At 40.0% G+C, this 23,187-nt stretch overlaps 7 protein-coding genes across 13 annotated transcripts; 5 read left to right on the top strand and 2 right to left on the bottom strand.

Moving 5' to 3' along the window:
• Positions 1–400: 400 nt before the first annotated feature.
• LOC109597815 (WD repeat-containing protein 18) lies at positions 401–1,919 on the top strand. The gene is made up of 2 exons (XM_020013592.2): positions 401–549; positions 604–1,919. Exon 2 carries the CDS (start codon positions 614–616, stop codon positions 1,841–1,843), a length of 1,230 nt encoding a protein of 409 aa, XP_019869151.2. The 5' UTR covers positions 401–549; positions 604–613; the 3' UTR covers positions 1,844–1,919.
• A 256-nt stretch (positions 1,920–2,175) lies between these two features.
• On the top strand, positions 2,176–4,525 carry LOC109597813 (bleomycin hydrolase). Of its 2 annotated transcripts, none has more exons than XM_020013590.2 (8): positions 2,176–2,303; positions 2,652–2,806; positions 2,859–3,104; positions 3,159–3,296; positions 3,347–3,822; positions 3,878–3,998; positions 4,052–4,293; positions 4,343–4,525. In XM_020013590.2, exons 1-7 carry the CDS (start codon positions 2,294–2,296, stop codon positions 4,265–4,267), a joined length of 1,362 nt encoding a protein of 453 aa, XP_019869149.1. In that variant the 5' UTR covers positions 2,176–2,293; the 3' UTR covers positions 4,268–4,293; positions 4,343–4,525. The 2 variants fall into 2 exon arrangements, with proteins under 2 accessions (XP_019869149.1, XP_019869148.1); XM_020013589.2 differs by lacking the exon at positions 2,176–2,303 and adding an exon at positions 2,499–2,598.
• A 49-nt stretch (positions 4,526–4,574) lies between these two features.
• Positions 4,575–5,673, bottom strand: LOC109597829 (synaptosomal-associated protein 29). The gene is made up of 2 exons (XM_020013606.2): positions 5,172–5,673; positions 4,575–5,119 (listed from the first exon to the last, which is right to left on the bottom strand). The coding sequence occupies exons 1-2, from the start codon at positions 5,589–5,591 to the stop codon at positions 4,802–4,804; spliced, it is 738 nt and encodes a 245-aa protein (XP_019869165.1). The 5' UTR covers positions 5,592–5,673; the 3' UTR covers positions 4,575–4,801.
• Positions 5,674–5,830: 157 nt separating this feature from the next.
• LOC109597814 (uncharacterized) lies at positions 5,831–8,151 on the bottom strand. The gene is made up of 4 exons (XM_020013591.2): positions 7,303–8,151; positions 7,120–7,249; positions 6,359–6,822; positions 5,831–6,305 (listed from the first exon to the last, which is right to left on the bottom strand). The coding sequence occupies exons 1-4, from the start codon at positions 7,929–7,931 to the stop codon at positions 6,203–6,205; spliced, it is 1,326 nt and encodes a 441-aa protein (XP_019869150.1). The 5' UTR covers positions 7,932–8,151; the 3' UTR covers positions 5,831–6,202.
• Positions 8,152–8,381: 230 nt separating this feature from the next.
• On the top strand, positions 8,382–19,916 carry LOC109597848 (trithorax group protein osa). 6 transcript variants are annotated; one of them, XM_020013624.2, is made up of 9 exons: positions 8,382–8,738; positions 10,001–10,213; positions 10,529–10,913; positions 11,781–12,034; positions 12,086–12,281; positions 12,558–12,685; positions 14,468–14,797; positions 15,264–16,292; positions 16,730–19,916. In XM_020013624.2, exons 3-9 carry the CDS (start codon positions 10,715–10,717, stop codon positions 16,886–16,888), a joined length of 2,295 nt encoding a protein of 764 aa, XP_019869183.2. In that variant the 5' UTR covers positions 8,382–8,738; positions 10,001–10,213; positions 10,529–10,714; the 3' UTR covers positions 16,889–19,916. The 6 variants fall into 6 exon arrangements, with proteins under 6 accessions (XP_019869183.2, XP_019869182.2, XP_019869187.2 ...); XM_020013623.2 differs by lacking the exon at positions 8,382–8,738 and adding an exon at positions 8,755–9,287; XM_020013628.2 differs by lacking the exon at positions 8,382–8,738 and adding an exon at positions 8,756–9,287 and having other exon boundaries at positions 12,573–12,685.
• Positions 19,917–20,308: 392 nt separating this feature from the next.
• Positions 20,309–21,115, top strand: LOC109597807 (small nuclear ribonucleoprotein Sm D3). The gene is made up of 2 exons (XM_020013580.2): positions 20,309–20,758; positions 20,882–21,115. The coding sequence occupies exons 1-2, from the start codon at positions 20,449–20,451 to the stop codon at positions 20,995–20,997; spliced, it is 426 nt and encodes a 141-aa protein (XP_019869139.1). The 5' UTR covers positions 20,309–20,448; the 3' UTR covers positions 20,998–21,115.
• Positions 21,116–21,208: 93 nt separating this feature from the next.
• On the top strand, positions 21,209–23,137 carry LOC109597806 (NADH-ubiquinone oxidoreductase 49 kDa subunit). Its single transcript, XM_020013579.2, has 7 exons — positions 21,209–21,350; positions 21,438–21,660; positions 21,715–21,916; positions 21,992–22,179; positions 22,238–22,418; positions 22,475–22,707; positions 22,762–23,137. The coding sequence occupies exons 1-7, from the start codon at positions 21,253–21,255 to the stop codon at positions 23,035–23,037; spliced, it is 1,401 nt and encodes a 466-aa protein (XP_019869138.1). The 5' UTR covers positions 21,209–21,252; the 3' UTR covers positions 23,038–23,137.
• The last annotated feature ends 50 nt before the right edge of the window (positions 23,138–23,187 follow it).

Raw genomic sequence — 23,187 nt, 5'->3', positions numbered from 1 at the left:
TAGAGAATAATAGTAAATTATTAAACGACGGTCGATTATATTATATTTTGTTTTCAGCAATATATATATATATATATATATATATATATATATATATATATATATATATATATATATATATATATATATATATCGATTGGAAAGTCTTTGATCCTATTGAATTTTGGGAGAGACATCATGTATGGCAGAGACAGTAAAAGATTCTCACTACAAAGCAAATTTGCTGACATTTGGTGTCTCTGTCGTACATGATGGGTGTTCTGTGTGATGCCTCTCAGTTGGACTTAACGGTCTTCGATTGGTATAATATAATCTTTAAGTAAATAATTTTTAAGTTAATTTTCATGTTTTCTGTAAATATTTGCAAAGGTAACTTTTCTCTCAAAATTCAAACAAATTAATCAAATATTTTAGAATATTCAAACAAGCTCTGTAAAGCAACCAACTTCACTCCATCACCGAATTACAACTAACCTCAGAAAGGCGGCGTGTTACCACAACAACAAATCAACAGTAAATGTAACAATTGAATGAACCAAACGCAAACAAGTAAGAAATGATTCACAAAACCGTTAGCAGACAAAATAATTAATTAAATTTCAGGTCCTCAATAATGGACAGTGAAGAATACTTGTTAACATCAACCAATTGTGCCCAGCACTGGTCCTGTGCCTTGTACAACCCCCACACCACAAACTTGATAAAAACATACAAAAATGGAGGAATCACGTCCGCCAAAACTCTTCAGATCATCGGCGACGACTATATAATCGCCGCCGAACAGTCCAAGCCCATTTTGCATGTTTGGCAATTGAACAGTCAGGAGGTGAACAAGAACGCCAGATTAATATTGCCTGAGCCCACCAGTTGCTTGGCCGTTTGCCCCAAGAACGTGTACATCGCCGCTGGAATTGGTAGGAAGCTGTACGTTTGGAAGTTGGATGGGAAGTTGCTGTCGGTCACCAAGAAGCACTTCCAACCAATTACCTGCCTCACCTTCAGCAGTGACGGGCAATTTTTGGCTGTTGCGGGAGATGATGGTATTCTATTGATTTATAAACTGGCTGATTTGGTGGCCTTCAACACCAGTTACACTGTACAAAAGAACTTAGGACAGGTCGAGCCTTTGCACACCATCACACAAAACAGTATGGGTATTACTGACATGTTCACGGGCAAGTTTGGTAAAAAATCTAGGTTGGTTACTGTTTCTGGTGATCAGTCTTGCAGGATTTACACCTTTAGTACTGGTGTTTTGTTGTTAAATTTAGTTGCAAATGAACCTTTGATGGCTGTGATTATTGATTTGCCATGTTGGAATGTATTCGTTGGCTGTTTATCTGGAGTCATCAAACAGTTCAGCTTAAAAAGTCCCCCAAGGGTGCTGACCAAACATTTAGAAGATAACACTAGTACAGATTTTATAGGACACAACCAGGCTGTCAAAGCTTTAAGTATTAATATGACTAACACTATTCTAGCTTCAGGTTCCGATGATAAATCGGTCATTTTGTGGGAAATTAAAAGTAGACAAGTACTCAAAAAGTTGGAGTACAACAGTGTAGTCACTAATTTAATGTTTGTTAAAGGTTTTAAAAACTTCACAGTTGAAAGTTTTAAGCCTAAAATTATTTTAAAGAACTTAGAACGAAATGTTGATGAAGGGAATTACAATTTTGTATGTGCAATTTATCAAAATGAAGATTTGGAACTCAGCGATGACGAAAATTGCTTGGAGAAAACTCAGCAACGGGAAAGTTTGACTGTTGAAAATAGGAGATTGAGGACTGTTAACAAACAGTTGTATGATGTTGCTTTAAAATTGAGCAACAAGTATAAATAATTTTTACCATTTTGTTTTGTTTATTAAATTGAAAAAGTTTGTGTTGCATATTTTATATAATAAAACTTGACATATATAGTGGCTTTTTACTTACTGTTTTCCCTTACTCTACCCGAAAGCTAATTTAATTAATCAATCAATTTAAAATATAATTTTTTTATTGTGTGTGATGCGGGTTGCCTACTTTTGAAAAGTTTGCTAAGTTATTTATGTTAATAATCTTAGACTCTTTAAAATATTTTAATTAGTAGAAAGTGAGCTTAAAAACTGCGAGCACAAAATACTTCTTACATTTAAAGGAATTAAAATGTTCAAATAAAAATTGTCCGAAATTTTTGACATCTGTCACTTTTTGTATTGACTTTGCATTTTTCTCGTGCCGTTTTGTTACGAATTTTCGGCCAGAGATTTGATGGTAGTTTCGCAACAAATCCAACAACAATTATCGAAATGCATACTCGTAAGTAATTCATCAAGTTACACCCTTAAAATTGTACCTTTACGAGTTGTTTTTTACTCTTTGTTTTTACGTCTGGTAGTTTTCCTAAATCAACTTATTTATAAAAGATTACCAAGCAAATAATTAATCCTACTTATCACCGGTAATTTATATAACACCTTGGTGACAACAGCAAGGTGGACTGCGCCCCAAATCTGTCTGTAGAATTTTTAACTTGCAGTCAAAACTAAATTGCCTGGTGCTTTAAAAGCGGCCCGCTTCTTACAGTCGCAAACTCACAATATGTCTTCAAAAGGTGTGACTTTGACAGCACATTATATACATCCACTCATAACGTTGTCGTTACAGTTTTAAGCAGTGAAGTGTTGGAAGAGTTCAGGAAGAACTTCTATGGCAACGAGAAGAACCTGCTGGCCCAAAATGTGTGCTCCAGGATCGACCCTTTCGAAGTGGCGCTGTCCAGGAAGGTACTGGAGGAAACTCAACACGTCTACAACCACAAGGTAACAATTTAGTCCGAATTTTGGCCATATATACAAGTAAATGTGAACCTAGGTGGACAGCGAGGGTAAACCGACGACGAACCAGAAGAGTTCGGGCAGATGTTGGATATTTGCTGCCTTGAATGTGATCCGGTTGCCGTTCATGAAGCATCACAACATTGAGGACTTTGAATTCAGCCAGGGGTACCTGTTCTTTTGGGACAAGATCGAGAGATGCAACTATTTCCTGAACAACATTGTGGAGACGGCAAAGCGTGGCGAAATGGTTGACGGGCGGCTTGTGTCCTTCTTGTTATCTGTGAGTGGGCTAGAACTTGTTAGGTTTATAATAATAATGTTGTATTAAATTCAGGACCCAACAACTGATGGTGGCCAGTGGGATATGATCGTCAATTTGATCAAAAAGTACGGACTGATGCCCAAGAAATGCTTCCCCGAGTCATTCAGTTGCGAGTCCAGCTTGCGTATGAATCAGACGCTTAAGAGCAAGGTAAATATTAAATGATAACTCAAGTGGTGGCTAAATGATGGTTGTTGTAGCTGAGGGAATATGCAAAAAACATACGCGACTTGATATGCAAAGGAGGCAGCGACGCAGACGTCTCGGCCCTCATCACTGAACAAATGAACTCGGTGTTCCGCATCGTGGCCATCTGCCTGGGGGTGCCTAGCAGCAAGTTCACTTGGTCCTACTATGACAAGAACAAGGTGCATCACACTGTTGGACCCGTAACCGCCGTTGAGTTTTACGAGAACCACGTTAAACCGTACTACAACGTGGATGACAAGGTTTGTCTGGTAACTGACCCTAGGCCGACGAACGAATACGGCCGTGCCTACACGGTGGATTGCCTGGGTAACATTGTGGGTGGTAGAAGATGCATTTACAACAATCAGCCGGTGGAACTGCTCCTGGAACTCACGGCTAAAAGCATCTGCGAAGGTGAGGCTGTTTGGTTTGGCTGTGAGGTGTCGAAACGCTTCGCCGGTAAGCAGGGCATTCAAGATTTGAGAGTGTAAGCCTCAACCCCTCTAAACTGGAAACAGTTGTGTTAATTTACAACGTTTCAGACACGATTTTCCGCTAGTTTTCGGCGTTGACATACAAACGACGTTGAGCAAGGCTGACCGGCTTTATTACGGGGAAAGTTCCATGACCCACGCCATGGTCTTCACTGCCGTCAACAAAAATGTACGCCCTATACTAACACATTAATTAAACTATTCAATAAAATACGATTTCAGGAACTCGGTGAAGTAACGAAGCTGCGAGTAGAAAACTCCTGGGGTGAAGACCGAGGTGAAAAGGGATATCTGTTAATGACCGCCGATTGGTTCAAGGAGTTCACCTTTGAGGTCGTCGTCGATAAGAAGTTTGTACCGCAATCGGTTCTAGACGTTTTCAATCAGGAACCCATAGTTCTGCCCGCTTGGGATCCAATGGGGACGCTTGCCTGCTGATTTTTACAATAAATGTTTCTGTTTCGGTGCGTTTCCCATGAATAATAAAGTGTTGGCTGATTTTATTTGTTTTAGGGTCTTTTTTTTGAAGTTTATTACGCGAATTGCCTATGGATTATTCCTAAATCATGCTACAACTCGAAATGTACCAGTATATTTTAAGTATTCAAATATAAAGTAACTAAAATTGTGTGAAATGACCTATGTATAATAACCCAAGTTTTTTCAAATAAATACTGTAATTTTAAATTGTTTTAATACTAAACGTTTTATTTATGTCCTTTTATCAGTAAAATAAAACAATACATCCCATCAAAGACTTTACTAATCTCACATTTATTTGCCTAATAAACATAATACAATAATAAATCACATCTTGTAAATATAAATTTGCGTAGAATATATTTGTAATTAGAATACCTGAGCGTTTTAGACAAAAATTCACACCTCCAAAACATAATCTTTTCATAACCATTAGACAAAAGCCCAAATTGAAATTAATTTTTGTTTTAATCTCATCCATACACCATAAAATTACTTTTTCAATATCCTTTGCATATCTTTATTTTGTCTCCTAATAGTAATATCAGCTTGTTCAGTTTTATCAGTGATGCTCGATATTAAATCGTTCTGAGAATCTATTTCACCGCCTAAATCAGTGGCCAGGCCTTTTAGTCTAGTGATATTGTTGCACATTTCTTGCAGGTTCGCATCCAATCGAGCACTGAAGTCTTTGCTACCGGACACGGTTTGTTGAGGCTGGTAATTGTTGTCTCTCAATCTGGTTACTGGATGCTCTTCATATCTGTCGTAGGAAGACTTATCTTCAAAGTTCTGCGTCGACGACGATTGCTACAACCATTTTTACTTATTACTAGGCATAAAACCAACAAGTCCAACTTACTTTGACTGTGCTTGGGGTTGTGGAACTGGAGGTGGTGGGACTGGCGTCTGTTTTGCCCGACACGTAGTTCTTCAAACTGCTGAACACCGATTTTATGCCGTTGATGTGCTTCTGCGAAAATCTCAGCGTTGCATTGATTTCGTCCAGTTGCTTGTCTGTCTTCTCTAATTTCTCGCGCTGTCGCATCAATTCTTCGCCAGTTGCAATGCCAATTTGCTCCGATTCGCGCAACAAGTTTAAGCTATCGTAGGTGCTGTTTATCGTCCGTTCTTCAATGGCCTTCTTCTGTTCCTGGTACGACTGTATCTGTTCGTCGAAGCTGGAGGGCGGAGGACGGCGCGAGTTACGCAGGAACAGTTCGTCGCTCACGTCGTCTTCCTCGAAGGGGTTCGTGGACTTTACGTAGCGATTTTGGGCCATTGTTTTTGTTAACTTCGGGTGCACTTTGACAATGTTTGATAATCAGCTGTGTTTGACTGATGATGACACTTGTAAATTAGGTCGCCTGCTATCCAACCACGTATGCAGCTTTATGTAAAATGGGTTGCATATGTTTTGTTGTCACCTATAACAATGAATTTAATAAATTAGCTTAACAAGTATAAATTAGTTAATAAAAGAATGTTTGGAGATTTGAAGATGAATGAAACAAGGAGACAGTTATTTAAAAAATTCATTTACAAAAATATTTTACAAAAAGTTGTATTAACAGGAATGTGCAAATAACTACCTAATTCTAAACACTAATTATAAAGAATTTGTATCAAAATACATCAGATCTAGAAAGATAAGTATAAAAATAACTTGTATAGCCACAACAAAAATTAGGATAATAAATTAACTCCTAAATTACTTAATCACTAAAATGAAAACCATCTAAAACGATGTTATATAAAAAAATTGACAAAAAGACTAAAATCAGTCCAATTGGAAATGGAACAACAAAGGTTTAAAAAACATTTCATAGTCTAGTAGTACGATGTTTGACAGACACCATCCTTTAAAGCTTGCTACAGACAAATCTGTGATGTTTATCTGGTTAGTCTTTTTAAATTTCTCTTGCTCTGCTTTGAGCAAGCAGCATACTGTCGCACTTTCGGCGGACTTGAGGGCTCCTCAATTTCAATAACTTTCCTGAAAATAATAAAGTTAATATGCGGGACAATTTTTGATGAACTTAAACATACTTATTAATGGGTATAACTTGAGCAATGGGTGCCGACAATCTTTCGACGCTGCTCTTCTTCTGCATCACCACTCTGCTGTTGTTAATTGCCAGTCCCTTCTTCTCCCCAAAGCAAATGGACAGATTCCTCTTCACTGCAGGCGTCTGCTCCAAATCTGAGCAGAAACCACTCTCGCTCTTGCTCTCGTTCATCGAACTGCACAAGAAGGAGCGGCCCTTGAAGTTGGGCGTGTTGCTTAGGTCGCCGAAGGTCGACTTGTTGAGAGACGTGGCTGGAGCGAGACGGGCGCCGGAACACTTGTCACGGAAATCTTCTGGTCTGTAGGCGCAGCTGCCGCACTGCAGGCACTGTATCAGACCGCAGCTTAGGGATTCGCATTGGGCGACTTCGTTTTGGACCACAGATGGCTTCTGGCACTTTGAGCACTTTGTCAGAGACTGGTTTTTGTCAAGGGAAGTGGCCCGCTGTAAAATCAACAAATTGTCAAATTTTAAATGAAATATTCATGAATAAAGAAGTCAAAAAAACTTCTAGTATCTCATATTAAATGTTTAAAATAATCTCGTAATGGTCAAGAAATCCGTTACTAACGACGACTTTCTTTAATATTTCTAAAGGATCAACTTTAAACAATGAATGGGATCAAAGGGCAGATGCTAAATCCCCGCAAAATCCAGGTAGATGTTGTCCCATTATGCTTGAAACAAGGAGGGAACTTTCCCTGTTTCAGGTAAAAATTGTAACGCATTTATGCTAATTACCTTATAGAATGATCTAAAATTCCTGCTGTTTGGACTTGGAGGACTCTCCTCAACCTTTTCTGGCGAACTAGGCGGCGTTATCATGTAATTCTCCTTATTCTTACGGTTCTTCTCTTTAAAATCATTGAATCTGTAACAGAACAATTTTAATAAATCTTCAAGTGTTGATAATAATCTTGTTACCTAATACAGGCATTTCTATCCTTGAGTACAGATCTTTTGAAGGAATCACTGACCTTGGTCATTCTGAAAATATCACCATTGGATAAATACTTAAAAATGTTAGCCATTATCACATCATTGGTGATAACTCTTTGTAACAAATCTTGTCGGCTGACAAACAGACATTTTTTTGCCGGAGATTTGAACTTGTCTAAGCTGAACTTTAAAGGTGACAGAATCTTTCTGGGCATCAAATTGGGATACAATATATTCCTGGCCTCTTTCAGAGGCGATTCTTCCGGACATTTAACGAAACTGCTCGGCCTCCTTAGGGAGTCTGTAGTTTTGATTTGCTTCTCCGGAGTGCATGGTGTGGAATGTATCTTCTTGAACGTACCCTCCTCACAGAACACCTTGCTGTGTCGCTCATATTCGGACCGTAGATTAACAGATTTCAATTGATCGGTGAGCGATTCGTTGAAAGTGGACGAGAATTTCGGCGACGACGGGCTGTCCAAGCTGGCAAAGATTTTCCGTTTGCGTGGCAGTGCACCCAAATTGGGGGTGGACTGATTGAAGGAGCTATCGAACGACGACGACACGAGACCGGAATCCTCGGTGGTTGTGTGGTGTTTCGGTGTGAAATCCATCGTTCACCTTGACGGATCAAAACAACTGGGACGTAAACAATGTGCACCGAAATGGCGCCACACGGACTAATTGACGGAACAAAACACGGACGACACGGAAACGCACGGTCACAACATTGTTTCAATGGACGGAAGCGGATTTGAGACGAAATCTGAACGTACACACATATAACATTGTTGTGGAAAAAATGGTACAAGAACTGTGACAAGAAATCTCCTTGAGATTGTAAGCGCATGCGTACGGCTCAATTGGGACTGCTCATAGACGTTTAAAACATCGAAGCCATAAAATAATGCAGTAGGACAGAAAACATAAAAAAAAATATTTTTTAGTCAAAAGTCACTAAAACAATTACCAAATAATAGAAAACTTAAATACTATATATATTTTAAACAAACAAATACGAATAAAATAAAAAAAATTAACATTATATAAATTGGCTAAAAATGTTTTTATTAAAAGAATAAATCAACAATAAAAATATATAAATTAATGAAAAATGATTATAATGTTAAAATTTAAAAAATCTTGTAAGAATATTTATTGATCTACATTTCAAAGGTTTATGTAAACGGCGGCAAACCCAAAAAACAATTGAAATACGAACGGACCAATCGCCGGCCCGATGTAAGCCAGCATTTGAACGCAACAATCGTGTCATTTAAACAAAATCCAGTTGCATGACATTTGGCAGTTCACATTAGTTTTTTGTTGCCGTTCGTTCGTTCGTTCGTGTTACGTTTTACCCCCCAGTTCAAGCAGCGAGCCGCCGTCAGGGTGTCCGTGGCCCGCGCCCCCCAGTCCAGGTGAGCGTTCCCGCCTCTCCCCCCCTAGCAACTGGTTACGTCACAGACGCACCGTCCGCCATTATTACGTCCGGCACTTTCCGTCGTGTCGTTCCGTGTCGCGCCGCCCCCACCGACCGTTCGGCCGCCTCCAGCCGTGCCGACGTCGCGGCCCCACTGGTGCAGTTCCACTGCAGAGCGGCGGTTCCGCGTTTGCCTTTTTTTTCGTCGTTTTTCTGTCTCTATCCATTCGCACGCCAACCCTCCTGGTTACATTCGCCTGGTGACTGCAGTGTTGCAAACCTACGGTCGGCGACGACCTTTCACCGCGTTCCACAACAAACCGAACGGCTAGCAGGCCAGCCAGACGGCACGTATAGCGTCCAGCAGACCTGTTTACGGCACCACGTACCCGAAACGACGCTCGCATCCGACACCGGGACGGGAAAACGGAAAAGTGGGTCAGCCAGTTGGGGAGTTTTTTCCCACCAGAACTCCCCGACCTGTTTCAGTGCCCTGTCAGTTTTGTGTGGTTTTTCGGTGCAGCAGGGCCCCCAGTTTGTTAGCCAGGTACGTTTCTGTTCGTCTCCATCGCTGTTAATGGACATCGTCCAGCTAACGCCACCGGTAATGCGAAGAAGTCGTTAACTTTTTGTGTTGGCCTATTTTCTTTCTTTCAGGCCGATTTTCGTTTTATCTCGTTTGTGACTCATCTCGATTTGTGATGTGTGTGCAGTTTTGGGACGCGTTAATCTTTTGGTAATTGTTTGTTAGTTGGTTTGTGTCAGTCGAAGAGCTCAGTGCCACATTTTTTTTTTGGTTGAATTTCATCTGACAAATTGATGTTTTTTTCTGATGGATTTTGTTGTTGTTTAGTTGACAGGCATAGAAGAAAGCTACTTTATTTGTGAAACAACACAAATTTAAACTTTTTGTCTTTATTATATAGAAATTATTAAAATTTACAAATATTTCTTTGTTTAAAGTACATACATATAAATTGTATATATTAAAACTTAAAAGGGCAATAAACAGTTTTGTATCTTATTATTTTCTACAAGAACTTTTAACTATTACCATTATTTTATTCACATTTCATTAATATTGTCCCAAAATTTGTATTAAAACATGAGAAACTAATCCAGGAAATTGTTTTTTATTTACGTATTTTATCAAGCTCATAATAATTATTAAACTAATTTAATATACATTGAATTAACCTAAAAATTTGCACAGTTATGCATTTTATCTAGCTGTAATTTAATATTTATTTATTTTTCCAGATAACCCAGCCCAGCATATACACAATACATATTGGACCAGGCATTAAGAACAATTCTGAAGCATAAACCCCAGATATAATTTACATCGAGAAAACTGTGCTAAAGAAGTGATAAAGAGGACCGATTGCTATTTTTGTTTAATACTATTTACATAAACTAATTGACAGGATGTGTTATCTTCAAAGAGGGCTGACCTGTTTCCACCACAACTAGGTAAACTACTCATCATTTTAATTATACTGATATGAGCATAAATATAAATATATACAGTGGTGGCCAAAGAAATAGGACACACTATATTAACACTCACACCTCCAATTAAATACAATCAAAATTCTTGAACCATCCATATCAAAATAATATACAGTTAAAGTAATATCTTGCATATAAGATGTGTAACAAAAAAAGCAAAAAAATGGTATAGAATATTGAAATATCTTACAAAATGTTGTCATAAAATTGTATGCCATTCTGTGGCCACCACTGTAAACTTGTGGAATGTAGTACCATCACTCGAACGTGTTCCAGGTGGAGAAACAACCCAGACGAGTGCCGTGCGAGCACCGACCAACAATCGTGAGCACCGTCGGCAGACCAGCAACGACAATACACGCGTCGCAGGTTTCACACGCCGCCGCCGCCCGCCTTCGTACCGCTAGCAAGACGGAGGGCGCGGAGAAGCGAGCACAGGGAGGCGCCGGCGGCAGCAGGAGGATGTCGGCGAACGCTCAGCAACAACAGACGGGCGGCGGCGGCGGTCAGCAGCCGTGCTCGCAACAGTCGTGCAACGGCAACAAGAAGACGCAGCAGCAGGTGGCGCAGACGAATGGCGGCGGTTCGTCGGGCAGCACGCCCGCCTCCACACCGGCAGGCGTACAGAGCTCGCCGCCGCCCAACAACGCTCCCAAATACGGTAACTCAATTCAACATTAATCTACTGCTTCGCCGGCGTTTTTGTCTCGGGCAGAATAATAAATTGTCTATCAGAAATCCTCTTATATAAACAAAGTTAAGTCAACCTTTAACTTATTATGGTGCTGGATACGCAACCATTAATGTTACTGACACATTTTATGATCATATAATAAACAAATGTGAGTTGTATAAATGAGTGATTTGAATCACATTATGTCAGCACTATTGTTATTAAAACAACTCTGTCTTATCTGTATATTTGAACAGCTTTATTAACCGATATTCCGTCAGCATTTAGTTAAGAGATTAAATGACAGGTACAGAAGATACTTACTTAGTGTTAAAAATTACCAGTTTGCTTGTTGACACTTTTAACACAGTAAGCTCAGTCTTATCTTTTAATTTGATCAACATTATTAATAAACATTTAGTTGATAGATTAAATGGAAGAAAAATTATTATTTAAAGTGTAAAAACTTATCATTTGCCTTTCAAACACTTGATAACACAGTAAACTCACAACTACAGTGTCTTAACTTTAATTTGGTCAGCACTATTAATAAGAAGTATTCGTCAACAATTAGTTAAAAGGTTAATTGAAAGAAAAATAATTATTTAAAGTGCAAAAACTCACCAAAAATGTGCATATTTTGTTCAGGTACTATAAACAGAGAAACTCACTATTAAACTGTGCTTTATCTTTTTTATATCATCAGCGTTATTTGTAAAAGTGTGTCATGTATTACTAATATTGCTAACACAAGTTTTTAATTAATATTAGTTTTAATTTCGGAGTAAACGGCCTCGGAAAGCAATAATTTCATAATTTTGTCATTTAATAAAATATATCTTTCTGTTGATCCAGGTACCCTGGTGCCGAACAGGATCTTCGTAGGGGGCATATCGGCCAACACGACCGAAAGCGAATTGCTGCATCTGTTCAGCAGCTACGGGCCCGTTAAGGCGGCCAAGATCATCCAGGACCGCGCCGGCGTCTCCAAGGGCTACGGCTTCATAACGTTCGAGAGTGAGGACGACGCGAAGCGTCCGCTGCGCGAGGCCGACAACATAGTTCTGCGCGAGCGCAAGCTGAACATCGCGCCGGCCATCAAGAAACAAGTTAGTACAGTCTTCCGTCCCGCCTCGATTAACGTCATCGTTAACGAAAAGTATACTTTGCAGCCGTTCAGTCGCGCGTTCGACGCCTCGTCACCGCCGGCGGTGGCGCCTGGCAATCCGGCGCAGTATTTCTTCTCGCCGGGCGCCGCCACCGTGCCCTACTTCCAGGGCGGCGTCGCCTACTACCATCAGCCGGCCGCGGCGGCCCCGGGCGATCCCGGCGCTCAACAACCCACCGTTTATCAACGTGAGTATGATGGAGAATTCAGTCTATTTTTGTTTGTTGGTGGATTCCATCAATGTTTTTATATTTTTGGTATTCCTTAGTCTTTTTTTCTGGTTCTTTTGGTTGAAAACCAAAAAAACATCTTATTTCAATGTAGTTTCTTGAGATAAATTATATTAATTTATTAAGAAGTAGTGTGTATCGATAGAAAATTGTTTCTTTAACAGGCAATTGATGATTGGTGGGTGTGTTTTAAATAACATAATTGCAGCGTTTATTTTTTTTTTTGTTAATTAGACTTTTCATATGCAGCACCGCCGGTTTATCCGACGCAAACAGGCCCACCACAAGCAGCAACATACCCACCCTCTATGATGTTTCCACAGGCTATCTACATGCCCCAGCAGTATCCCATGCCGATACCGGTGAGTTAAACGTTTAACCAACTGAATTTCAGGTACCTGGACTAATTAAATTGTGCACCATCACCAATTACACATACATACACTCACACACACACACATACACCACACAATAAAACACGATCATCAATATTTGTTAATTGAATCGGGTTGATGTGTCGTGTCAACTTAGCTGTTGTTTACCCTGTTATTGTTTGTTGTCCGCTCTCGCAACAACAACAGTCCAGCAACTACATATCGGAGGGACTGTATCCGGTGACCCAGCCCGCTTACGTGTTGCTGGACGGTCTGCAGTACTGAGGACCGCCACGCCACCGCCACCAACAACAACAGCAGCAGCAGCAACCCGGCAAGCAGCGGCGGCAGCGGCCCACCACCGACGTCTGTTGTTGTTGTCGTCTGCTGCGTCGGCGCCTCGTTCAGCAGGTCTCTGTTAATAGCGCACGGTGTTTTTTTGTTTTTGGTACTTTTTTTTGTTTTATGCAACGCTTCCTCTATATTATATTTATTCTATATTTACGTTTCGTTCTACAGTTTGAACGCGTTTTTTTTTTTATTTGGTTTTGTTGTCGGCTTGAGCCATTCGCCCTTTCTGTATTCCCGTTTGATTGTAATGGGGGCTTCGGTTGCTGCTTGGACACGGCTGAAGTCTTCACTTGTTCCGAGTACAGCGAATGGCTCAAAATTTCGGAAAAGGCGGGTTTTTTGGTTTTGCGTGTGAATGCAGCCAACTTTATTTACTCATAACTTTTTCTATAACTGCAATTAATAGATAAACATTTTTACTGTTTATGAGATTTTCCAATTTTAAAAATTATAAAATAGTAATTCGTTTATAATCTAAATGGGGCAAATTAATTAAAATGATTTAATTTGTTATCTGTTGAGTAATGGCCACATTATTCAATTAATTAATAAATCAAACTATGTGAATAATTAAATAATTGAAAATTTAATAGTTGTAGATAAAAGTGTAATATTCAAATTTCGCATAAAACTTACTAGAACTTCATTCTAATAATAATATGAGCAGACTTCAAAGTCTCCCTTTTATTTTTAAATTTTACAGTCCCCCTTTTAGTCTGAACTTAGTTTTATTGTTATTGTAACTGGGAACGGGAGTTTTATTTAAGAGTCTAATGTTTTAAAAGCTTTTAACAGATTTCAGTGATTCTTTTTTTATTTTGGAGGGTTTCAATTTTCAATTTTCTTCTTTGTTCTTTTGGTTGAAAGCCCAAAATTATGTTATTTTCAATGTAGTTGAATTTTAATATTTTTTAAAACCTTAATTTGATAGTTGTAGACAAATTTAAAACTATATTTTTATAAATTTTTCCATTGTTTATGTTTGGAGTTTTGTAATATTTGACAATTTTGTGCACGAGCATTGTTTAGAGAAAAATTTAGGAATAGAGAGCATGTGCGAAACAATCAGCAGTATTTTGTTATCCCGTTGCAGTTTTTGTTGTCACATTTTACAGGATGTGTTGCATTATATAATTACATTCATTTAAGCGACATAGTATTTAATAATTACAGTTGATTATGATTCAATTACGTACGTTGTGCAGATTCAGATTCAGGCATGAACTTGTTTTTAATTTATTGATTTTCCGTTAGCTTTAGAAACGTAGACTTTAGGTAATGGAGGCGGCAAGCACCCTGCACTTGGAATGAAAGACAATTGAGCATCCGTTAATAGCAAATTAATAAAGAAACAGCCACACTTTCCTGAACAAATCGATCAAAGTGAAATAAACGTGGTTTTCGTCATTTTATTTACAGTACGACTACAGCTACTACCAGGCGAACGGCGGTGCGTCACCGCACCAGTACATACAGCAGGGCCAACAGCCGCAGCCGCAGCAGCAGGGGCCGCAGTGCGGCGCCCCGCCTGCCGCCATGACGTCGTCGAATTCGCCGCCGCGTTGTTACGCAGGCGGTCCGGCGGTGAGCGCGCAACAGTTGCACGCCGGCATGTACGGACCGTCGCCAGCCGATCCGTTGTACTACGGCATGGCGATGTACGGGGCGGCGGCCGTGGAGGGTGCGCCCATCTACACGGAAGCGGCCTACGAGATGGCCGGGCCCGGCGGTCCAATATACGGACCTGAGGTAACTCACGATTGTGTAGTCGTAGTCTTTTATTCCTGGGATTTTGGAGGTGGAAGATTAATTAGAATTTTTTGGAAAAAGTGCAATACATAGAAAAGTGGCGTTTTCACCAATCAATTTATTGTTGTTATTTCTATTATTACCTAAGTTTTCATAATTTTTCATTAAAAATTCAACCTAAAAGTTGAATTATTCTGTTATAACCAAAATTTGGTTTATCCTATTATTTTTATCTGAAAAATTGGAAGAGATTAAAAAGAGCAGTTTGACCAATTAAGTTATAATTGTTTTTTCTATTGAATTTCATAATTTTTCATAAAAAATTCTAATTTACACAGTTAAAAAATTGGTTGCTTTAATCATTTTCTCAAGTTACCATTAAAAAATTATAAAATTAATAAAATCTACACATTCTTACACACGTTACATAAAAAAATATGCAAATGATGTGTTTTATGTGACGCAGGACGTCTACCCGGACTACGGTCTACGTCCGCCGTCGAATGGTGGTGAATTGGCCGGCCCAGATGGCGCCCAACCACCTACGAACGATCTCGGCCATTCGATGGCACCGCTCGCCCTACCACCGCCACCACCACCTCCACCACAACCACATCAACCACCGCCACCATCACAGCTACACAGCAGCACCGCCACGGACGTGAATATCGCGCACCTACCCATCCACGACCGCACCTCGACGCCCCAACCGCCCGTCACCGACGATGCCACATCCGTCGTATCGAAAGACAATCCGGAAGCGCTGGCGGCTGAAGTCCGCAACACAGCCACGCCGGTCGTGTCGTTGCTTAACATCGAACAACACCAGGAGAAAGACTTTGCCGCCTTGCAAGGCGGCCGCAAGCCCAGGCCGGCGCCCCAGCAGCCGCCGCCGCTGCCCCACAATCCCTACCATCCGGGCAACGGCATGGTGTACTCCTACCACTCGTTCCCGACGAACGGTTACATGTACAACAGCGGCTACCATGACGCGACCGCGATGCCGGCGCCCTCCCTCACCCACCGTTATGCCCCCAAGAACATGTCGAACGGGCTGAGAAAGCGCCGTACCGACTATAACGGCAGACGTCCGAACAACGACCACTCGAGCCACTCGAGTCTGCGCACTGACTCGAATTCGAGCGCCAGCGCCGCCGACGAGACTACGAACCGCGGCGACGAGCAACGTTTCCGGACGGGGGTGAATACACCGCCGCCCACCGCCTACTCACCCATCACCAATCAGACATACGGCAAGCCGTACAATCAGACGCAGCGCACGTATTATCACAACAATAACAACAACGGTAGCAGGAGCAACGGCCTCAATTGGAACAATAACAACTCGAACCGTCCGAACAACAACCATCAGGGCACGCCGGCCAAATATCACACGCACGGCGCCTCCGTCACCTACACGAGGACGACGTCGAACCAGAGCTTTAGGCAGAACGACAGGACGAAGGCTAACGTCAGTAATCCGCCCGTCAATGAGGTACACAATATACTAACACATACCCCTTACACTATATTCCATGTTGTTGTGTATGTTAATATGGGGAAATCATGAAAAACTCTTCTAGTCATTCCGAAAAATATCCCAATGATTGTTTATTAAAGAGTAAACATTACAACTTTTCAAATAATCTATGAAATTTTCAGCATCAATAGGTAAAAGATTGATGAATAGATCAGTGAAAATGCCACTTTCTGTCTGTTCTAGTTTTTCCATAAAAAAATCGTAAAGATGTCAACAACAGTTTACTTAAGAGTAAAGGCCAACTTCTCAGTTTTTTTTTTCTTTGAAATTTACAGTTTTTCATAAAATCTATGAAAATTCCAGTATTGTTAGAAAAGTGTGTTGAATAAATTGGTGTTGTTCCGTCTCTGGTTGAATGGGCGCATTAACTAATAAACCAATTCGCGTTGCAGATGGTAGCGACCACAACCAGTTACATGCCGTTGCCGCGGCGTCCGCGTCGCAGCATCCGCCGCGGCCAGGGCGAGATGGGACAGGGAGACGGACCGACGCGCGTGCCAGACGAGGGCGGCGCCCAGGTCGCCAAGAAGATGGAGAACCTGAAGCTGTGATTTGTGCGCGTGCGTCGCCCGCCGGCGTCGTCATCGTCGTTCTGCGATTTATCCATTCACTTTTCCACTTTGGTTCGCCGCATTATCCATCCAGTACAACGTCGCTCGGGGTTCAGAATTCAGTTCTCTATAAAATGACGTGTGACAAGTTGTGTTGTTTTTGTTCGTGGCGTTCTGGTGTGGCCACGACCGATGTGAGAGAGGAGAAACGACCGGCCGTCGTCGGCGTCGCCGCTGCAATCTCCCGTTTCTCAGGCCGTCGTTCGACTTATAGATTGTAGGTTACTTTCCTCAACCCCCCCCCCCGTATTTTCCTCCCCTTTAGTTTTAGCAGCAGTAGTGGACGTTGTGAGCGCGGACGCGCCGGACGATGATGTTTTAAAAGTGAATCGCAGACGCACACGCGCCGAAAAAAAATTGTTATTTAATGTGTAAGGATGTAAATAGATCCTGTCTCTTTAACTCTAGCCCTCCTTTTTCCCACCACCCCCCTCACCAACGTTTATATATTAAAAAAGCACACCCATACGCGGTTCATTTTTGTTGCGGTTGAGATTGTGAGTCTCGAGCTGTGGGGTCCACCTGTGATAATATGTAAATTGCGTCGTTTGTGCCCCTCCCCCACCAACCCTTACGCCCTCGGAATTTTCAGTTTGTTGTAAGGGCGGCGGCAAAATAAATTATATGATGTTGGTTGTCTAGTTTGTAACAGTAGATTTTTTGTGTCAGTATGTAAAATGTGAGAGATTTGCTCAAAAGCTGCCATTTTATCCGACAACAAAGTTGAGACCTCTAACCTCTCCCCACCACCAACGCCACCCTCCACCATTATTCTCAACACTATTGGCTCTATAAAATTAAGCTCCTCCCACTCACACACACACACGTGAATACATACTACAAACAACAAAAAAATCATGCTCACTCTTCTTTGAATTTAATTTTTGTATTGATTAGTACAAAAACGAGTTATAAATAAAATAAAAATTGTTAAAGCGTTTTTATACATTAGATTTTTTCGATTTGTTAGGCTGTGACAATTTTTTGTAAAACGTGTATAACAAACGAAAGGTTCGTTTTTTCCTCCCCTCGCCCCTCAAATTCAGTAGTAACAGCAGGTCACCCGGATAAATAATAATACTCGGAATTAGTGGGCCTGCAACCTGAAAATCAAAAAAAATTAAATATATATATAATCGTCAGGATTAACACATAAATGAAAAGAGCCTACTTGTTTTTCTAATTAGATTATATATATACAAACATATATATTATATATATTTAAAATATATAAAAAAAGTATATTATTTTCCAAAGAAAAATGTTTAGCTGTTAAGCCAGTAGTTCGTAAGCCATTTTAGTACGTAAGCAATTTAGTAATTTATTGATTAGTGATAATTAGTTATTATTCGAATTTCCCCCCTTTTTTTCGTCGTCCTTTGGCCAAATTTCGGTTGGGGCGCCTCCCCCACGAAAACATTAAATATGGATCTCACACGCACGTAACGAGTGCGAGACGCGCCCCCCAAGCCTCCCTTCCCGTACCCCGTTCATTGGATCTACCCCCCAACCCCCCGAAAAGATAAAATTTAACAAACAAAAAAAAAATTGTACCTGCGTATTGAAATTTTTGAAAGATACACACACTTGTAAATATTTTGTTATTTAATGGATAATTGTTATTGACATACAAAATTTTATAAAGATGCCCTTGTGTATAATTTGTTGTTATATTTTTTAGTGTTTTTTCTTTTTGTATAAATCGGGCCGGGGCCCGAGGGAGGCGGCGACCGCACGTCGTTTTTTGTGACCTGGGACGCCCCCTTGTTTGCGGCCACCCCGGCCCTAAAACAAAACAAAATGATATGAAAATTGGCCAACGTAGTATTTAAGTTCTTTCATAAACATATACAGTAGTTTGTAAGGTGAAAAAACCGAAATAGCATATGTGTAATTATTATATATATATATATATATATATATATATATATATGTAAAAGAGATTCTTTGACCTCCATGGCAATGTTGGAGTTGTTTTCGTTTATTGTTGTTGTTTTCTTCGGACGAGTTGTTGATCGATTAGTTGTTTTATTGTCTGGCAATGTTGCCCAAAAAATTTACAGGTCCATCCGTCGTCACCCCCTCAAAACGATTTGCACATTGCCATGGTACGTAAAAAAACAGGTGCTTAAAAAAGGCCTAAAAAACTTGTTGAGAGCAATATAAATTTGTCAATTTTGTTTGTAAATATTGGACGAAAACAAATAGTGAAAAAAATAATGCTCTACAAAGGTTGTGCATAAACGTAACTCTTAAGGACGTAATTGTTAAGATTATATACATACAGAAATTATTAATTGATAAATGTAGCGACAGAGATACCGTATAATTAATTTAAATTACTACTACCACTACTACTACTAGTGTCCCACGATTCGAAACAGTAGGTTTCGTGTCACGATATACGTGAGGTTAAAGCCAAAATTTTGTGATAGTAAAAAACAAGGGAAAATGTGCGAAATTTTCCGGCGGATTTTCGATAACTCTGCAGCAAATTTGCTAATTTTTGTCGGTCCTTAAATATATGAAATCATGTAGTTTCCCTAATGAGCTGGTCAATTTTTTTCACGAAAGTTTCTCCGTTTAGTCAATTTTTCCGATTAGGCTAGATCGTAAAAACCTGATGATGATTGTGCAGAGTTTATAGAAATTAATCTCAAATCTACTCGAGTGTGTTCAAACAAAAAAAGGTAAATTTTTTAGGGGTGTGTACAGTGAAAAATGCCTTTTCTGAATCTTAGATCTTCAGATGAATTATAAGAGAAATTTAGGACAACGATACAGGTATCGTTGTATTTATAATATTAAAGATTATACATTGTAAAAATCGCAATATTTTAGAGAGGATTACTTAAAAGCAAACAGTGAGAAATATTAAGTATAAATAAATATAAATATGCTAATTATAAGATGCGTAATTTTAAGGCTATATGTACAAAATCCAGATAATAAATACCGTAAGATCACACTCCTGCCTTTAATTTTTTTATTTTTCCTTCAACTTATAAATAAATTGGGTTTGCCCAAATTTCAGCAATTTACACAAACCAAAATCCAATTGGACCACATTCAAATATTTTTATAAACCGATTTTCAACATTGTTTTGTACCAATCGGGCAAATCAAAGTATAATGCAGTTTTTAACATAAATTTGTATATTTTTTACATTATTATTAGTGAAATTGTGTCTTTCAAAACTATTTAAATAAAATTTATGTAACTATTGGGTAATTTACACAATTATGAATACATAACACACAGCATCTGCACGTAAAAATTAAAATAAATAGTAAATAAGAAAACTAGCAATTTAAAAAGTTATTGTAGAGGGCACCACAGGTCCAAAACAAACGATCCGATTGGCTGGGACCCAAAACATTGTAAACCGGCGTCCCCTCGTCCAAAAAGTATCGAAACAAAACTTTTATCTGCGATCATCCGCAAATTTAAACCAATTTTCAACATTTTACCGTGCTAAACCGATAAAAGGAAGTGCAAAATGTCGATCGGCGTGCCAATTAAAGTGCTCCACGAAGCCGAAGGGCACATCGTAACCTGTGAAACGATTACCGGTGAAGTTTACAGAGGAAAACTCATAGAAGCAGAGGACAACATGAACTGCCAGATGACCCAGATCACGGTAACTCATCGCGACGGCCGCATAGCCAATTTGGAAAATGTTTACATTCGTGGATCAAAAATCAGGTTCCTGGTGTTGCCCGACATGTTAAAGAATGCTCCGATGTTTAAAAAGCAGACGAAGGCTGGGACGGCGGGCCGGGGGAAGTCGGCGATATTACGAGCGCAAGGTGTGTAATTAATTAATAAATATATTAAGTGTCTTGGCGGTAAACGTTTACAGACGTTTTGGCCAATTTAGGTTATGTTGCTTAACTGTCAAATATCCATAACAATCATTGGTCATGTTTTAGCTCGAGGCAGAGGAAATCGGTCTGGCCAACAGGCCTCGGGCGGAGGGAGAGGCAGAAGTGGCCAACCGGCCTGGCAAAATCCAGCTCAAGCTGCACAAGCTGGCAGAGGACGTTGAAATTAATTTTATAAGGCTGTATTGTAAATATTTATTTTTTCTTTAATACCGAGGTTCATTACGGTATATTAGAATATTATAGTTTAATTTGTAAGGAATAAAGAATTTTTTTTTTGTATATTTTATTTTATTAATATCCAACCTTCTTTCAAGTAATATTACGACTCAAGCGGTTGCCTAAATAATCAGGAAAGTAGGCAACTGATACGACACCAGCGTGTTGCGTAAACAGCACCAGCTGTCAGAAACGTCATTATGGCAACGGCAATCATGAACACCGTTCTGCGAAAATCTCTCAGTTTTCTACCGGCCAAGACGTTTCTGAAGAACGCCCCGGCTTTAATACACACCAGGTACGCGACCGCGACGTAAATCACCCCGAAATCCGCTCCATCCCGTTGTTATGTAATGTACAGGTTATGATTACGATTGTGTTTTAGTTCCGTACAAAACGCGAAATGGTACCCGGACGAGGAGTGGATGTCGTCGTTCGACGGCCCGGTTATGTACCCGGACGAGAACACGAAAAATTGGGCTATGCAGCCCTGGAATGCTAAGAAAGCCCCAACGGAAAAGGATGTGAAGAACATCACGTTGAATTTCGGGCCCCAGCATCCCGCCGCTCACGGAGTGTTGCGTCTGGTGCTCGAGTTGGATGGAGAAGTAAATTAACCAACTGTTCAGTCTGTTCAATGATTATCTATTGCTGTGTTGTAGATTGTCAAGAGGTCTGATCCTCACATTGGTTTGTTGCATCGTGGTACTGAAAAATTGATTGAGTACAAGACCTACACTCAAGCTCTGCCGTATTTCGATCGTCTGGATTATGTGTCCATGATGTGCAATGAACAGTGCTTCAGTTTGGCCATTGAGAAGATGTTGAACATTGACATCCCCTTAAGAGCAAAATATATTAGAAGTAAGTCATAACTGACTTGTTACATAAGTAAAAAGAGGTTTGTAAAAGTGATTTTTCATTAAAATATTATTTTAGCGTTGTTTGCGGAGATCACTAGGCTCCTAAACCACATCATGGCCATTGGAACCCATGCTCTTGATGTTGGTGCTTTAACTCCCTTCTTCTGGCTCTTTGAAGAAAGAGAAAAAATGATGGAATTCTATGAAAGAGTGTCTGGCGCACGTATGCACGCCGCCTACATTCGTCCTGGAGGCGTTTCTCTGGTATTAAAAGATAGTACCTTCATTTATTTGGTTTTTAATCAATTTTTGGCATTTTCAGGACTTGCCCTTGGGCCTTATGGACGATATCTACGAGTTCGCGTCGAAATTCAACGAGAGAATCGACGAGGTTGAAGACGTTTTAACCACCAACAGGATTTGGGTGCAAAGAACAACTGACATAGGCATTGTATCAGCTGAAGACGCTTTGAATTACGGTTTCAGCGGAGTTATGCTCCGAGGTACCTCCCTCCCCTTGTCATTGTTGTAATTCAGTATTAATTTATGTCGTTTTTAGGTTCTGGAATCAAATGGGACTTGCGTAAAGTTCAACCGTACGACGCTTACGATTTGGTTGACTTCGACGTGCCAATTGGTACGAAAGGTGACTGCTACGATCGTTATTTAATCCGTCTGGAGGAAATGAGGCAGTCGTTGAGGATTATCGATCAATGTTTGAACCAAATGCCTGCCGGTGAAATCAAAACAGACGACGCAAAACTCATGCCACCTAGCAGAGCAGAGATGAAAGTAATTGAATACGTTTTCCCTGTTGTATCGATTTTAACTTATGTTTTCTTGCAGACTTCCATGGAGGCTTTGATTCATCACTTTAAACTGTTCACTCAAGGTTACCAGGTGCCCCCTGGTGCCACTTATACAGCCATTGAGGCACCCAAAGGAGAGTTTGGTGTGTATTTGGTTTCGGACGGCAGTTCCAGACCTTATAGGTGTAAGATTAAGGCTCCAGGTTTCGCTCACTTGGCTGCTTTAGACAAAATTGGAAAGAACCACATGTTGGCTGATATCGTCGCTATTATCGGTACTTTGGATGTTGTATTTGGAGAAATTGATAGATAGATTAATTAATCGTTTTATATGGATAAGAATAAATTAATTATGATTTAATTGTATTAGGTATGTTAAGTACCAAACACTGTAAATAAATAATAACGATTTATGGCTTATTTTATTTTAAAATCTTCGTCAGTTTAAAAAATTTCTGAAGTC

The sequence above is a fragment of the Aethina tumida genome, chromosome 6, assembly GCF_024364675.1.
Source record: "Aethina tumida isolate Nest 87 chromosome 6, icAetTumi1.1, whole genome shotgun sequence".
NCBI lineage: Eukaryota > Metazoa > Arthropoda > Insecta > Coleoptera > Nitidulidae > Aethina > Aethina tumida.
Note: the sequence above shows the minus strand (reverse complement) of the source record. Positions and strands in the feature narration are given on the sequence as shown.

Excerpts from the sequence above, each read along its gene's own strand:
- LOC109597815 (XM_020013592.2), top strand. The coding sequence starts at position 614 with ATGGACAGTGAAGAATACTTGTTAACATCAACCAATTGTGCCCAGCAC.
- LOC109597813 (XM_020013589.2), top strand. Across the intron at positions 2,807-2,858 it reads AACACGTCTACAACCACAAG|GTGGACAGCGAGGGTAAACC; the intron begins GTAACAATTTAG and ends ATGTGAACCTAG. Across the intron at positions 3,297-3,346 it reads ATCAGACGCTTAAGAGCAAG|CTGAGGGAATATGCAAAAAA; the intron begins GTAAATATTAAA and ends TGGTTGTTGTAG.
- LOC109597829 (XM_020013606.2), bottom strand. The coding sequence starts at position 5,591 with ATGGCCCAAAATCGCTACGTAAAGTCCACGAACCCCTTCGAGGAAGAC. Across the intron at positions 5,120-5,171 it reads CAACCCCAAGCACAGTCAAA|CAATCGTCGTCGACGCAGAA; the intron begins GTAAGTTGGACT and ends AAATGGTTGTAG.
- LOC109597814 (XM_020013591.2), bottom strand. The coding sequence starts at position 7,931 with ATGGATTTCACACCGAAACACCACACAACCACCGAGGATTCCGGTCTC. Across the intron at positions 6,823-7,119 it reads ATTTTAGATCATTCTATAAG|CGGGCCACTTCCCTTGACAA; the intron begins GTAATTAGCATA and ends TTGATTTTACAG. Across the intron at positions 6,306-6,358 it reads CAAGTTATACCCATTAATAA|GAAAGTTATTGAAATTGAGG; the intron begins GTATGTTTAAGT and ends TATTATTTTCAG.
- LOC109597848 (XM_020013624.2), top strand. The coding sequence starts at position 10,715 with ATGTCGGCGAACGCTCAGCAACAACAGACGGGCGGCGGCGGCGGTCAG. Across the intron at positions 12,282-12,557 it reads ACAACCCACCGTTTATCAAC|ACTTTTCATATGCAGCACCG; the intron begins GTGAGTATGATG and ends TTTGTTAATTAG. Across the intron at positions 16,293-16,729 it reads GTAATCCGCCCGTCAATGAG|ATGGTAGCGACCACAACCAG; the intron begins GTACACAATATA and ends TTCGCGTTGCAG.
- LOC109597807 (XM_020013580.2), top strand. The coding sequence starts at position 20,449 with ATGTCGATCGGCGTGCCAATTAAAGTGCTCCACGAAGCCGAAGGGCAC. Across the intron at positions 20,759-20,881 it reads GGCGATATTACGAGCGCAAG|CTCGAGGCAGAGGAAATCGG; the intron begins GTGTGTAATTAA and ends GTCATGTTTTAG.
- LOC109597806 (XM_020013579.2), top strand. The coding sequence starts at position 21,253 with ATGGCAACGGCAATCATGAACACCGTTCTGCGAAAATCTCTCAGTTTT. Across the intron at positions 21,661-21,714 it reads TGCTCGAGTTGGATGGAGAA|ATTGTCAAGAGGTCTGATCC; the intron begins GTAAATTAACCA and ends GCTGTGTTGTAG. Across the intron at positions 22,419-22,474 it reads CAGCGGAGTTATGCTCCGAG|GTTCTGGAATCAAATGGGAC; the intron begins GTACCTCCCTCC and ends TGTCGTTTTTAG.